Source organism: Mirounga leonina, unplaced genomic scaffold (genome assembly GCF_011800145.1).
Source record: "Mirounga leonina isolate KUSES-001 unplaced genomic scaffold, KU_Mleo_1.0 Mir_153, whole genome shotgun sequence".
Taxonomy (NCBI): domain Eukaryota; kingdom Metazoa; phylum Chordata; class Mammalia; order Carnivora; family Phocidae; genus Mirounga; species Mirounga leonina.
The window spans coordinates 24,004,416-24,021,393 of record NW_023270387.1 but is presented as its reverse complement, the minus strand read 5'-3'; the positions used below and the strand labels follow the sequence as shown (position 1 = coordinate 24,021,393).

The following is a 16,978-nucleotide window of genomic DNA, read 5'->3' as shown; positions in this document are numbered from 1 at the left end:
TTTTAGATTTTGATTAGTTGCCTCAGGGAGACCATAGTTAGGATTAGGCTCCATTGGTAAGCAATGACTTTTTTCCCTTACAACTGTTACCAAAGCTTCAGCCTTAAGTTATTGCAGTAGTTTCTTATGTAGCATTCCCTCTATGTTGTACCAAAATATTTTTTCAGTATATTCACTTTTGTAGCCAAACCTATTTCTTTTATAGTTTGAGCCCATCCTCAAGGTAGAAGAAGGTCAGAAGAATCAGATTGCAGTTGGTTAGTTACATTTAGGTCTGTCCTTATTTACTTGCCAAGAGGGAGTCATATACTTGTCAAGCTGCTGGAAACCTGTTCCTAGGAGCTATTAGAGTTAGGACAGGCCCTGGACTGAGGATACAGGTATAGATTAGTGGTGAGCCAGAGCAAGTTGTGAAATTTTTTGGAATTTTATAGTACAATTGGGAAACACAGCTGCTATTAGAAATTAAAGCATATGTTTACAATGAAGTGAATTGTATTAAAAATAAAGGTTATAATAAATACTTAAACTTTATTTGGAATTATTTTACTATATTTTACTGTTATCTGTGCTCTTGAGGTAGGTTTCCACCTAGTGTTCTGTATGGTATAAATACTGCTTAACAGGCTACTCTGTGTCTTTTTTCAACTCTGCATTCAGTTGTGTCATGTTGGTAGCTTGAAATCAGCCATGGTGGGAGCACTTATACCACGGACCCTGGCAAACGCTATAAATCAAGGCCTTTCCTCCTGAAGGGCCAGTTGTTCAACTTTTACCAGCACACTGTGGGATATATAGTAGTCCTGTGTTATCTGCGGGGGATACTTTCCAAGACCCCCAGAGAATGCCCTAAACTATGGATAGTCCTGAACATTATATATACTATGTTTTTCCTATACATACATACATACCTATGATAAAGTTTAATATATAAATTAGGCACAGTAAGAGATTTACAAAAATAATAATAAAATAGAACAATTATAAAAATTTAGTAAAAGTTATATGAATGTGATCTCTCTCTCAAAATACTGTACTGTACTCATCCTTCTTGTGATGATGTGAGGTGATAAAATGCCTATGTGATGAGATGAAGTGAGGCTAATTATGTAGGCACTGTCATTTAAGGTTAGGCTGCCGTTGACCTTCTGACAATGGATGAGAAGGAGGATCATCTGCTTTCAGACCATGGTTGACTGTGGGTAACTGAAACTGAAAGCAAAACCTATGGATAAGGGTGGAGGTGTCTACTCTAATAGTATCTCTTGCTTTTCTCACTTTATCTCAAAGACTTGGGGGAAAACTACAAATTGAAAGTCTTTTTTCCTTCCTGGAAGCTCATCCCTAACCTGTTGTAGCCTTATCTTTAATTGTTCTTCTTCTTCTTCTTCTTCTTCTTCTTTTTTTAAAGATTTTATTTATTTATTTGACAGAGAGAGACAGTGAGAGAGGGAACACAAGCAGGCGGAGTGGGAGAGGGAGAAGCAGGCTTGCCGCTGAGCAGGGAGCCCGATGCGGCGCTCGATCGCAGGACGCTGGGATCATGACCTGAGCCGAAGGCAGATGCTTAACGACTGAGCCACCCAGGCGCCCCTAATTGTTCTTCTTCTATTACTATATTTTTATTACCTACTCCTCTACCCTGTGGGCCCTAGATGTTGGTCTTTTCTCTCTCTTCCATCTTATTGCGAGAGTTGAATCTCATTTTGATCTCTGCCAATATACCCAGTTTCCCTCACCCTTCTCAGCCATATAAATTAGAGCGTTAGAAATTGTCACTGCTGGCAGAAAGAATAATATATGAAACAGGATGACATAGCTCATAGATAATATTGCCAGAGTTCCAGTCACTTTTAACATTTGACATTTTGAATTTATCGAAATTGTTAACTGGGTAGCCACTGGGTGGTTCAGTTGGTTAAGCGTCTGCCTTCAGCTCAGGTCATGATCCCAGGGTCCTGGGATTGAGCCCCGCATTGGGCTCCCTGCTCAGCAGGAAGCCTGCTTCTCCCTTTCCCACTTCCCCTGCTTGTGTTCCCTCTCTCGCTGTGTCTCTCTCTGTCAAATAAATAAAATCTTAAAAAAAAAGAAATCGTTTATATTTGGTAAAATATTAGCTTAAGTATGAGTCAGAAAAGTAAATGTTCATTAACTGTGTTTTTAGGGTTAGTTATGTATTTTTCCCCCTAGGATTAGTTACATTCTGGTGTATATTTTCAACAGAGCACAGCTTCATTTTTTTGTGATGGAAATTTTATAATAGGAAAATAGAATCTACTTGCCTTTCACAAATTTATAGAATCAGCTCTTCCAACTAAAAGGCTTATTAATAGGAGTACTTTGGGTTTCAAGAAACAGAAAAGTGAACAGAGAAAGTGACTGATGGCCACTGTTGAGTTAGCAACTTAAAGATGCTAGGCAGAAATTTCTAAGATTCTCTTAGTCTTTCTTTTAAGGTCAAATGATGGTTCCTACAGATCTACTCTCCATACCTGCATCACAGCAGGAGGAAGGAGCTAGAATAGTAGCAGCAGAGCTGTATTTGCATGTGCTGTGGCTACACCTGGGCACTGAATATATAGTTTAGCTAATAGTAATATTATACTTTATGCTAATAATAATATTATACTTTATAATAGTAATACTATACTTTATGATGAAGGGAGACAAGTGAGCAGGGATTGGAGATAGGCATTAAATGAAGTTACCATGGACCTCTACATAGTACACAGTATCACATTCACTCATATATCTAAACCTAATGCACTGAGACAAATTTAAAAAGTGCAAATGTAACTAATATATGATGTAGTTCTCCAAAGAAGTTCATTAAGCTTTGTTCAGTCTAGGAAGTGATGGAAAACTGGTTTTTATTTGCTGAAAGATATTCAAGTTTAGAAAATAGGCTAGGTGCTTTCACACAAATTATGTGGTAGCTAATATTATCCTCATTTTTACAAAATAGGAAACTGAGACAGATGTTAATTAATTTGCTCCAGATCACAGAACCTAGTAAATGGGCAGGCCAAGTTTAGAACCTGGTCTTTTCTCTCTAGAAAGTTGCAGAAAATGTTTATAAATTGAAATTAATTCTAATTTTATGGAAAGAATGATATTTGATAGGGAAGAAACTCAAGTCCACACATGCAGAAGGTGGTAAGTGTTATGTGTCGTCCATTGAAAGGTAGAGCCTGAGCCCTCTAGGCTTGTAGTAGCTAGCGTATTGGAGATACTAACACTTAGTGGGTACTTACTGTATGCATTTTGCTTATACTGATCCATTTAATTCTTATAACAACCCTTATGTACTAGGTACTATTACTGTGTTTAGATGAAGAAACTGAAAACAGGGAGGCTGAGTCACAAACCTGACCTTGTAAGTGGCAGACCTAGAACTGAACCCAGGCACTCTTACCCTTGAGGCTGTCCGTTAACCATGACACCATCCACCCTCTCATAATAACTGGTATGTCTAAGGAAGAATAAGAAGGGTTTCTCAAGGTGATTCTTATCTGGTTCTAATTGATCTTGGAAGAATTCCTACTTGTTCAGCTACATAGGATGTTGAATAAAATATGGTATGAAATTTCACCAGTAAAACAAACACTTAAAGCTTCATTTTGGAAGGCAAGGCATAGGAACTTTAAGAACCCCAAATTCAGATATCTTTTAAACAAAACTGGTAACATGTTAATAACCCCTTTTCAGCTCATGATAATTGGTTACATCTTCATAATTTTAAGAACTACCATGGAATATCGATCCAGAAATTGGAATAAGAATGCAGTAAATGCATATGTGAAAATAATCCCACACAGATGGAAGTTACACAGCTCAGAACTTCATGATGAATCATAACTTTTGGAAGACCATTCCATTCTTCCCGAGTCTGTCAACAGAGGGATGTAAAAAGTGATGTAGTTTTCATGTTCAGCTTTAACATCTGTTGCATGGTAGCCTGATTATATTCCTATCTAAGGAAACATCTATAAATATTGGCAAAGATCTCTTTTTTACTTTTGTTTCCAGGCTGTTTATCTCTGTATGTATTCTCTTGGCTCTACAGTGGATCTCTGTGTAATGTGGGTGGTCTGTGGTGAGCTCAGTATTTTCCTAATACAACTACTTACGATTCTAGACCTAACATTATTGGTTGTTTTCTTCTCTTTTGGTTTCCCACTTAATTTATACACTACTAGCAACAATAAATACCAGGATTTTAAATGAGTAATTGTTTCACCAATTTATTTTAGTCCTGTCATTTTTCATGAAACCTGTGAGAGAATGAAAATTCACAAAAAAATTTGAATGTGGTTTAGTGTTGACTTTTTTAAAATTATAGAGAAGACAATAAATACGAAAGTTGCCGTAGATAAATCAATACAACTGGGTTGAAATTTCAGCAATGTAAGTTATTAAGAGGTAAAAATTGTATATACTGCATGTATAGCTTGGTATCAGACTAAGTATTTTAATTGGTATAAAAAAAGTTTGAGAAATTAAAAGCTAAAACTGAAAAAGCAGACTTAGATATTTGGACTCATAATACACAACTCTGTATACTCATAGCAACAGATTGTTTTATTATTTGTGTAATTGGTATCATCTGTGATTTAGAGTCTTGGAATAATAGAATCCTTTGGGAGGGACTGTGGAGTACATTACTGGAATTGAATTGGCAGTGTTCACACAATGGTCTGTGCTCTGGTTTAGAATCCTCTCTTTGCTGCTTTTCTTCCATAGGTGGGACTCTTCCCTGGACACTGCGTTGAATTAATTAATCAGAAAGTTCCCCAGTCAGTGACCAACTCAGTGCCCAAACCAGGTCAGTACACTTTTTCATTAGTGTGGTTATTTTATCAGCTGCTTAAAGAAACAGATTTTCTCTTTTAGCTGAACACATAGCTTGTTTTGCTGTTCTTTCCATTTATTGACATAATATGAATCCTTAATTTTATGTGGTTTTGATTTTTAATATATTTTTATTTCTCTATTGATTATTTCGCAAAGGTGCATTTGACATTTCAGATAATTTCAGAGAACTTCTTGGTCCATTAATCTTTGTCATTATTTGTTTTTGTAGTTATATAGTAGGGATATAGCTTATTAATGATAAAAGAAATAACAAGTTTAAAGAACTCATATAGTATGATTAGCTGAAAAGTAATAAATTAAAGGGAATATATACTTTATCAATGACTATGAACATCAAAACTATTTTATTTTTTTAAGCTATTTTAAACAGCATTTTCATTACTTACATAGTGTATTTACAGTGCTGTGTAAATATATGGACTGTTTTATGAATAAATAAAGCAGTGTCACAGGGGGTGGAAATCAAGAAAATGGAAGTTTTTGTTTTTATTGGGGTGATTTGATCTAGGCAAATTGTATAGAGTACTTAGCCTGGAAGTTTTTAGTGTGATATAAAATTTTTAAAGGAAAACAAAACAAAGATTGAAAGATTTTGGAGGAAAGGGGAAGTAATCAAATTTATTTCTCTTACTTGTATTATATTCCCTTTGCCTTTCTCCATCCTTCTCCCTACTCTGCCCCTAGTAGAAGAAAAAGAAAAAAATCTCTGGGCCTCGGAATTTATTTGGACTGTTTTCCTTAAAGTACTTTCTAGGGTTAGAACCTATGTGTAAGAATTAGAAGGAAAAAAAGCTTATTTAGTATTTTCCCACCTCTGTCCCCAAAGCATACATCATACCATCTTTGCTTTGTATTTAGGTAAAGGTAATAAAGGTCAATAACCCCTTTTGAAGCTTATTTCTTAACAGAAAGTTAGGAATTTTAAAATTTTAGGCAGACTACCTTTATTGTTTAGTAGAGAAAAATACTTGAAAACAGTGTTTTCTGCAGTTCTACTTGAGACAGGATTCTTAGTCTCTTTTCAAAACATTTTTATCCTCTGTTAAATCCCCCTTCTTTGGGTAAACACTATTAAAAAAACTTTCTCAGTGGGTACTTGCTCAGTAAATGTTCATTAGCAGTTGTGATGACTATAGGTTTCTTTCTTTTTTTAAATATGGCATCATGAACTTAAAAGAAAATCCCATACCCATTAGCAGACAGTGTCCCAACCTCTCCCTGCTTCCCAGCCCTAAGCAGCTACTAGTTTACTTTCTGTCTCTATAGATAATTTCCCTATTCTAGACATTTCATAAAAATGGAATCATATAATATATGGTTTTTTGTTATTAGCTTCTTTGACTTAGCATGTTTTCAAGGTTCATCCATGTATCAGAATTTAATTCTTTTTTATGGCTAAATAATATTCCATTGTATGGGTATGCTATAGTTTATCAACTCATTTTTTTTTTTTTTTAAGATTTTATTTATTTATTTGACAGAGAGAGACACAGCGAGAGAGGAAACACAAGCAGGGGGAGTGGGAAAGGGAGAAGCAGGCTCCCCGCAGAGCAGGGAGCCCGATGCGGGACTCGATCCCAGGACCCTGGGATCATGACCCGAGCTGAAGGCAGTCGCTTAACCAACTGAGCCACCCAGGCGCCCTGTCAACTCATTTTTAGTCGTTTCCATTTTTGACTATGAGTAATGCTGTTTATGAACACTGGTGTTCAAGTTTTTATGTAGATAAATATTTTCATCTCTCATGCATATATTTAGGAATGAAACTGCTGGGTCATATGGTAGCTCTATACTTAACCTTTTGAAGAACTGCCAGACTGCTTTACAAAGTAGCTAACCATTTTACAATATCCTTTGCGGTATATGAGAGTTTTAGTTGCTTCATATCCTTGTTATTGTGTTTTTGATTGTTGCCATCTTACTGGTAATGAAGTGGTGTATCTTTGTGAGTTTGATTTGTATTTTCCTGATGACTAATAATGTTGAGTATCTTTTTATGTGCTTATTAGCCATTTGCATGTTTTTGGAGAAATATCTATTCAGATTCTTTGCCCATTTTTTAATTGGGTTGTCATTTTATTATTGAGTTGTAAGTATTCTTTATATATTCTAGATACAAGTCCTTTATCAGGTAATGTGATTTACAGATATTTTTCTCACATTCTGTGGGTTGTCTTTGCCTGTCTATTCTGTCCATTGAAGCATAAAAGTTTTTAATTTTGATTAAGTTCAATATATTTTTTCTTTGGTTGCTTATGCTTTTGGTGTCTTATTTATGAAGACTTTGCCTAACCCAAGGTCAAGATTTACTCCTATTATTTTATTCTAAGAACTTTATAGTTTTAGGTCTTGGATTTTAGTCTGTGATTCATTTTGAGTTAGTTTTTGTGTCTAGTGTGAGGTCCAACTCCATTGGACATCTGGGAGTCTTAGTACTATTTGTTGAAACAAGGGTTATTCCTTCCCCATTGAATTGTCTTAACTCCCTTGTAAAAAATTAATTGACCTTAGACATAAAAGTTTATTTTTGGACTTTTGGTTCTATTCCACTGATCTGTATGTCTATTCTTAAGGTCAGTACGACCCTGTCTTGATTACCTTTGTTTTGTGGTATATTTTGCTCTTAGTTTATTCTTTCTCAGGATTGATTTGGCTTTCAGGGTCCTTGGCAATTCCCTATGAATTTTAGAATCAGCTTGTCAATTTCTACAAAGAAGTCAGCTGGATTTTGATAGGGATTGTATTGAATCTGTGTATCAATTTGGAAAGTAGTACCATCTTATCAGTATTTATTAAGTCTTCCAATCCATGAACATGGGATGTTTTTCCATTTATTTAGACTTCTTTAATTTTGTTCAAGGTTTTGTAGTTTTCAGAGTATAAATTTTCATTTTTTGTTAAATTTATTTTTTTTCTTTTTGATGCTATTGTAAATGGAATTATTTTCTTGATTTCATTTTCTTATTCATTGCAAGTACACAGAAACACAATTAATTTTGTATACTAATCATGTATCCTGAAACCTTGTTGAAATGTTTATTCTAATAGTTTTTTTTAGTTGGATTCCTTGGGATAGTCTATATTCAAGATCATGTTATCTGTGAATAGAGATAGTTTTACTTCTTCCTTTGCAATCTGGATGCTTTTTATTTCTTTTTCTTGCCCAATTTCCCTGGCAAGACCTCTAAGAATGGCCATCTTTGTCTCATTTCTGATCTTAGGAGAAAGCATCGTTCATTCACGATTAAGTAAGATGTTAACTGTGGGGTTTACATAGATGCCCTTTATCTTAGTTCTTAGTTTGTTGAATGATTTTATCATGAAAAGGTGTTGGCTTTAGTCAAATACTTTTTATCTATCTGTTGAATGATCATGGGTTTTTGTGGTCACTATTTTAAAGTTATTAAATTCAACATCAAAAATTTATTGTGGTTTCTCATGCATTATTTTTATATATTTCTGCTGTGTAAACTTAACCTGTTAGGTATTAAGTTTGTGGGTTGTCTTTGATAATTCTGCCTCAGGTATACTGTAAACTTAGTTTTTAAAAATTAGCTTAATATTGGTATTAAATTGTGCCAATTAAATACTTTCTCATGTTTTGAATGAGAAAGTGACATTTTAATAGTGATAACCTCCAGAGCTTTTAAAACTTGAGAAAGTTAATCAGATATTGATAGTTCTGGAAAATAAATTTCTATTAATAGACCTGTATGACATTGTTAATTCTAAATTAGTGATGACATGTAATGACAGCACACCTTCAAAAGCTAATATTTTCTCTTTTGTGAGCAACATTGCAGGGTTGGCATAAGGAAATGTGCATTCTTAATATATTTTGAAAGGGATGATGTGAATTCTATCAGCCTCAGGCTTGTTTCACACTTTAAAACTGTCTTTGCCTACAGTATAAACAACTTGAATGTTCTATTTATTTTTAACATTGCCATCTGTTACTGTTAGATGCCAAATCTGAAAGATGCAGCTATAGTTTGAGACTGAAATTTAAAGCTCCCTATATTATTACACAACAAGGGCACTAGGAAAAATGTTCCCTTTGGAGCTCTTCTTAATGTTCTCAACATGTTCAATTATTTGTGTATGCAAAAATAAAATCAATGAATCACCATGTCCTGATCAAGAAAGCAAGTATCCATGCTGCCTTAAGAAGAAGAAGGTGTGGTAGAGTGGGGTTGAGGGGGGAGAGAGGGAGAGAAAGAGAGAGGAAGACAAGAAGAGGAAAGAAAAGAGGAAGAAAGATAGAAGCTTGTCCATAAGAAATTGGCAGTTAGTTCAGTCACTACAGGTTATGGTTTGATGGAGGAAGATGAGGTTGAGGTAGGGGAAGAAGGGAAAGCATATGTGGTTTTCTTTGTGTTTATCCTGTTTGGAGTTGATGGAGCAGTTGGATTTATTTATTGATCTCTTTCTTCAGGTTTTTAGTTTTCTCAGCTATTATCTCTTCTGTATTTCTTTTGTGCAATAGTTTCTTTTTCTCTTTTTCTTTGCACGTCTGTTACACTCTTTGATATCGTCTCACACATCCTCTTCTCAGTTTAGATACTTATATTTGACCTATCTTAAATTTCACTGATTTTTCTCTCCCTGTAGGCTTCTCTTAAGCCCATCTAATAAACTCTTCAATTCTTACGTATTTTATTTCTTAGATTAACATTTTGTCTTTTTTATAATTTCCATGGTGGAATTCCTCATTTTCTCACATTATCTACCTTTTCATTTATAAAGAAAGAAAAAGAGGGGTTGGAGGGTTGGAGAGGGAGAGGGGAGAGAGAGGAAGGTAGGGAAAGAGGGTAAGAGAAAAGCAAAGACAAAAGCAAAGCTTATTTTTGAAGTATGAACTTCTTAAGATGAAGGGCTTAGGGAATTTAGAGAGAACACTTCCTCTGAAAACAGAAAATTTGGACAGAAATATAAAAATATCTCTTTGAAGCACTGGAAGGTTAATAAAGCAGTAAACACTTACTGAGCTAAAGTTAAGCAGAAGAAGGGCATCCTGAAGAGTGACCCCAGTATTTGGAGACATTATTCCCATAGGGTATCTACTGATGGAATAGAGAAAGTCACAGTGCTAGGGGAATAAAAATTGGAGTTCAGAGCCCAATAGGTCAGAGTTGCTGATAAATGCCCCAAGTTTTGAGGTAGGATTTTTGTGGAAATTGACAACCGATTCTAAACTGATTCTAAAATTTATGTGGAAATGCAGAGCCCCAAATACCCAAGACAATTTTGAAGAACAGAAAAATGAGAAACTTACTATTTTAAATATCAAGATTTATTGGTCTTTTAAAAAGATTTATTTATTTATTTGAGAGCGAGCAAGCCAGGGGTAAGGGTGCAGAGGGAGAGATAAATTCCAAGCAGATTCCTCCGTGTTGAGCTTGATCCCACTACCCTAAAATCACAGCCTGAGCCAAAACCAAGAGTCGGGTGCTCGACAGCCTGCACCACCCAGGTGCCTCAAGATTTATTGTTAAAATTTCACTTATTAAGATGATGATGTTGGGGCGCCTAGGTGGCTCAGATGGTTAAGCATCTGCCTTCAGCTCAGGTCATGATCCCTGGTCCTGGGATTGAGCCCCACATCAGGCTCCTGGCTCAGCGGGGAGCCTGCTTCTCCCTCTCCCTCTGCCTCTCCCCCTGCTCATGCTCTCTCTCTCTCTGTATTTCTGTGTCTCAAATGAATAAATAAAATCTTTAAAAAAATTAATTTAAAAAAAAAAGATGATGGTGTTGATTCAAGGGTAGACAAATAGATGAGTGGAACAGAATAGAATCCAGAAACAAACCTGTGAATGCATAGGTACTTGATTTATGACAAAGGTGGCATTTCAGAGCATTATCAAAAGGATAGTCATTTCAGTAAATGGTGCTAGGTCACCTTGATACACACACACACACACATATATGTATCACACACACACATACATATACACACACACACATACATATACGTATATATATATTTCTTATTTAATCCTGTATATAAAATCATTCCTAGGAGGAGAGTTACAGATCTTTATGTGAAAGGTAAAACAGTGAAAGTTTCAGAAGATAATATATATCTCCATGACCTGTTTTCATGATCTTGGGGTAGACATAAACAGTAATCATAACTGAAAAGCATAATAATTAAACCTAATTAAAGTTCAGAACTTCATCCTAATACGCTATTAAGATAATGAAGAAGGCAAGTCACAAAATGAGAAAGATATTTGACAGAGGTCACATAACTGAAGTATGTAAAGAGTCAATAAGAAAAGGACTAATAAACTGATTTGTTTAATTGAGTAAAAATTTGGACAAGTACTTTAGTAAGCATATGACAAGAAGATCAACATCATTAGTCTTAGGGACTTAAGGAAATCCAAATTGAAATCTTACTAACTCTTTTTAATGCATGTCCACTAGAATGGTTAAAATGTAAGAATAAGAATACCAAAGGTTGGCAAGGATATATATCAGTGGGAATTCTCACATGCTGCTAGTAGGAGTGTAATGTGGGACAGTCATTGTTTGGCATTACATACTGAATTTGACACATACCCTGTAATCCAGCAGTTTCACTGTTAGGTATGTATAGAATGTTTATAGCAACTTTAGTCCTAATTGTCAAAAAACTTGAAAAACTCAGAGGTATTCCATAATGGAATGGATAAATGAAGACATGTTCATTGAATAGATTCTTCTACACCAATGAAAATGAAATGAATTACAACTATATTCAACAATATGGATGAATTTCACAAAAATAAATGTTGAGTTGAATAAATGTTGAAGCCTGCTATACATACATACATACATGCATACATACATACACTGTATAATTCCACATAGATAAAGAGAGTTCAAAATCATAGAGCTCAAGACCATTCTGCGGTGTTAGAAGTCAGAATATCAGTTACCTTTGGAGAGGAGGAGGGGGTAGTGATTGGGATGGGTAGGAGAAAGAGGATTCTAGTGTGCGAGTAGTGTTCTGTTGATCCTGGTGGTGATTGTACAAGAATATAATAATGTTGAGCATCTTTTCATGTGCTTATTGGCCATTTGTAGAGAAATGCATTTTAAAGTCTTTTGTCATTTTTGAATTGGTCACTTTGTGTTTTTTAAGTATATTTTTAATTCTTTGCAGTATTGCTTTAATATTCAAATGTTGGAAATCACATTTTCAAAATAGATTTTATATTTCCATACTGTGAAATACCCTGCAGCCATCAAAAAGAAAGAGGTAGAGGCATATGGAATTTTTTTCTGTGATGTATTGTTAACTGAAAAAGCAAATCACAGCATAGTATAATCCCATTGTAAATTCACAGAAGAGGATCTGGAAGGATACATGCCTAATTGGAAAGGGGAATGGGATTATGGAAATAGCAAGAGACATTTCATTTTTTCTCTGTTTGCTTCTGTATTATTTAATCCCTTTACAGTAAACATGTATTACTTTATAAAATATGAAAAAATTGATTGTGTCTCCCCTTAATTCCATCCTGTCCAAATAGGTGATTTCCAAGGGTCCTTCTTAATGTAACCACCCCATAGAATAGATATTTTCTGATGGTAGCTTTAACTTAGATATTTTATTCAATTTATGTTTATGTGTGAAAAGCAGCACAGCTGAAGAGACAAGAGCATAGGGTCCAACCTTAAGTTTCAATCCCTGTGCCACATTTTACTGTGGGTGCATATCATTTGGCTTCTCTGACTTTTAATTCCCTTATCTAAAAAGATTCCTTTGAAGATTAGGGATAAGGCATTTAAAGCCCCTGGATATTTAATAAATGTCAGCTGTATTATTTATTGATACATGCTTATACACTGTTATGTTATTTAAACTCCAAAGTGTCACAAACTAGATTTAGTTTATGTAGATATGAAATTAGTATATTATTTGTTGGTAAAATCTGTATGCCAGCATGTCACAGTATATCATTGAAAGAAATGAATTACAGTAGTTTTCATGGGACCATGGTGGGGGAGGGAGCCTCTTTGGATGGCCACTTGAATAGAGTTTGCATTATAAATTTTTGTCTTTTTTTGGTGACAGCTGAATTTTTTGGTTAGTAGACATAGAAGTAGCTGAGGCCTTCATTTGGGGGAAAGACTTAGTAATTAGATGTAATACTGTGAAATCCTTATATTAAGAAGTAGTTTATAAGGAACAAATTAGCCCGAATTTGTAGCATAATTTTGAAATAAAATTTTTGTTTGTTTTCTTCTTTTAGGGAACTGGTCCTCTAGTGTCTTACTTCCTTTGTTGTTTTACTAGTTTTTTTTAACAGTATTGCCTAATTATGGTATTTTTCCTTTATTTTTGTTTGTTTGCTCCTGAATTGTTTCTGTTCTCTTTCTTTGAGTTTCTAGCACTTTGTTCTTTTGTAACCATGTTTCTTTAACATGTCACTTTATTACGAAGTGACCAGACATTTTATATCAAGTAAAGTTAGCTGTAGGTTTTTATTTCTAGTATGTGCAGTATTGCATTGAGCATATGCTTATATTCTGGAGGCTAATCCTTCAAGAATCAGATATTAAAACTGGTATCATACCATCCACTTTTTTCAAAGAAATGGAACAAATAATCCTAAGATTTATATGGAACCAGAAAAGACCCCAGATAGCCAGAGGAATGTTGAAAAAGAAAAGTAAAGCTGGTGGCATCACAATTCCAGACTTCAAGCTCTATTACAAAACTGTAATCATCAAGACAGTGTGGTACTGGCACAAAACAGACACACAGATCAATGGAACAGAATAGAGAGCCCAGAAATGGACCCTCAACTCTATGGTCAACTCATCTTCGACAAAGCAGGAAAGAATGTCCAATGGAAAAAAGAGAGTCTCTTCAACAAATGGTGTTGGGAAAATTGGACAGCCACATGCAGAAGAATGAAACTGGACCATTTCCTTACACCACACACAAAAATAGACTCCAAATGGTTGAAAGGCCTCAATGTGAGACAGGAGTCCATCAAAATCCTAAAGGAGAACACAGGCAGCAACCTCTTCGACCTCAGCCACAGCAACTTCTTCCTAGAAACATCACCAAAGGCAAGGGAAGCAAGGGCAAAAATGAACTATTGGGACCTCATCAAGATAAAAAGCTTTTGTACAGCAAAAGAAACAGTCAACAAAACCAAAAGACAACTGACAGAATGGGAGAAGATATTTGCAAATGACATATCAGATAAAGGGCTAGTATCCAAAATCTATAAAGAACTTCTTAAACTCAAGACCCAAAGAACAAATGATCCAATCAAGAAATGGGCAGAAGACATGAATGGACATTTTTCCAAAGAAGACATCCAAATGGCCAACAGACACATGAAAAAGTGCTCAACATCGCTCGGGATCAGGGAAATCCAAATCAAAACCTCAATGAGATACCACCTCACACCAGTCAGAATGGCTAAAATTAACAAGTCAGGAAACGACAGATGTTGGCGGGGATGCGGAGAAAGGGGAACCCTCCTATGGTGTTGGTGGGAATGCAAGCTGGTGCAGCCACCCTGGAAAACAGTATGGAGGTTCCTCAAAAAGTTGAGAATAGAGCTACTCTACGACCCAGCAATTGCACTACTGGGTATTTACCCCAAAGATACAAATGTAGGGATCCGAAGGGGTACGTGCACCCCGATGTTTATAGCAGCAATGTCCACAACAGCCAAACTATGGAAAGAGCCAAGATGTCCGTCGACAGATGAATGGATAAAGAAGGTGTGGTATATATATACAATGGAATATTATGCAGCCATCAAAAGGAATGAAATCTTGCCATTTGCAATGATGTGGATGGAACTGGAGGGTATTATGCTGAGCGAAATAAGTCAGTCAGAGAAAGACATGTATCATATGACCTCACTGATATGAGGAATTCTTAATCTCAGGAAACAAACTGAGGGTTGCTGGAGTGGTGGGGGGTGGGAGGGATAGGATGGCTGGGTAATAGACATTGGGGAGGGTATGTGCTATGGTGAGTGCTGTGAATTGTGTAAGACTGTTGAATCACAGACCTGTACCTCTGAAACAAATAATACATTATATGTTAAAAAAAAAAAATAGCAGGAAGGGAAAAATGAAGGGGGGGAAATCGGAGGGGGAGATGAACCACGAGAGACTATGGACTCTGAGAAAAAAATGAGGGTTCCAGAGGGGAGGGGGGTGGGAGGATGGGTTAGCCTGGTGATGGGTATTAAAGAGGGCACGTACTGCATGGAGCACTGGGTGTTATACGCAAACAATGAATCATGGAACACTACATCAAAAATTAATGATGTAAGGGGCGCCTGGGTGGCTCAGTTGGTTAAGCGACTGCCTTCGGCTCAGGTCATGATCCTGGAGTCCCGGGATCGAGTCCCGCATCGGGCTCCCTGCTCGGCAGGGAGTCTGCTTCTCCCTCTGACCCTCCTCCCTCTCATGCTCTCTGTCTCTCATTCTCTCTCTCTCAAATAAATAAATAAAATCTTTAAAAAAAAAATTAATGATGTAATGTATGGTGATTAACATAACATAGTAAAAAAAAATCGGTATCCTAGGAGGCCTTGGTTTAAGATACAAAGGAGTACCAAAATGCTAGAAGGCCCTGGGGAGTTTCCTTTTTAAATACATTGCAAGTGACAGAATAAGAATATTTTCATACTCTGCATTAGGGAAAAACAGTTAGAAGATTCATAAGAGCACATATCTGTAAAGTGCTTTAGAGTTTGTGGATACTTGTATTTCCATTATGTGAATTGGAATTCGAATCTTGATACAATCCTGTGAGGTATTGAGGATAGGGAGTGTATTTCTTTTCTTTTTTTTTTTTTTTTTTAAGATTTTATTTATTTATTTGAGAGAGAATGAGAGACAGAGAGCACGAGAGGGAAGAGGGCAGAGGGAGAAGCAGACCCCCCACTGAGCAGGGAGCCCGATGCGGGACTTGATCCCGGGACTCCAGGACCACGACCTGAGCCGAAGGCAGTCGCCTAACCAACTGAGCCACCCAGGCGCCCAGGGAGTGTATTTCTATCCCCTTCCACACCCTGTGTTAACAAATGGAGCCGCTGAGACTCAGGGAGGTCAGACAACTTGCCTGAGGTTTCAGAACTAGGATTCACTGAAGTCTTCTGACATCTGATGGTAATCGTGGCCAACACTTATGTAGTTCTTACTATGTGTCAGGTCCTGTACCAAGACATAGATTAACTCATTTGCGATTCAGTAACTCAAAATCAGAATTTGTCCCACTCTAGAACATTGAGTAGAGATAAAGTTTATTGTTCTCTCTCTCAAAACAAGTGTTTATTTAATATGCTTAGCTTTTATTACAATAGGAGTGAATGAGAACATATTTGGATTTCCACAAGGCTTATACCAACAGAAGAGAAATGAGGGCAAAAGCTGGGATAAATGGAGGCTGACAAGAAGTGCATAAAGGACCCTGCTTAATCACTTCTGCCATCATCCTTTCTAATGCCTCTCTAATTAATCCAGAAACTATCCCTCAGTCTTTCCTCATTACATATAAGCCATTACTCCAGACTCTGTTCTGTTACAGCACTTTCAGTCATCTTCCTTCTCCGCTCTGCTGTTTAGTCTTTCTCCCCGGGTGCTCTGCTGGGCTCTGCTTCTGTGTGCTCTGAACACACATGCGCTCAAAGCTTTCCCTGTGCTCCCACTATTCTAGAACATGAAATGCTCTCCTCCCCAGTTCAGCCACTTGTAATCCTCCTTTTTCCACCTCCTGATTCAGGTGGTGACCTACTTCCTCTGTGAGAGCTTCCCTGACCCGTCTCTCCCTAACCCCATCTCCTGTTTACCCCTAGCCAAATTGAATAGCAGCTCTGTCACTTGCTCACGAAATTGCTGTCTCCTCACAAGGGACAAGTATGTCTCATCCATCTTTCTCTCCCTCACAGAAGTTCATACAATGGTTGTATAATTAATTACTGTCTTAATATTTACTACTAAAATGAATTTTTAGAATACAACTTTTATCTGGTAATCCCTGGCTTCAGAAAACTTGAGTGATTTCCCTCTGTTCCAGAATTATGTATAATATCTTTAGTCTAGAATTTAAGGTGCTCTATAAATACTGGAACTA

General features: G+C 36.3%; 1 protein-coding gene across 2 annotated transcripts in view; it reads left to right on the top strand.

Moving 5' to 3' along the window:
• The window catches only part of ARHGAP32 (Rho GTPase activating protein 32), a 210,687-nt gene that overhangs the window by 134,496 nt on the left and 59,213 nt on the right, over positions 1–16,978 (top strand). For both annotated transcript variants that reach the window (XM_035009289.1, XM_035009288.1), the window contains one exon: positions 4,744–4,825. In XM_035009289.1, the coding sequence (XP_034865180.1) occupies positions 4,744–4,825 (82 nt within the window). The remainder of the gene's footprint in view (positions 1–4,743; positions 4,826–16,978) is intronic.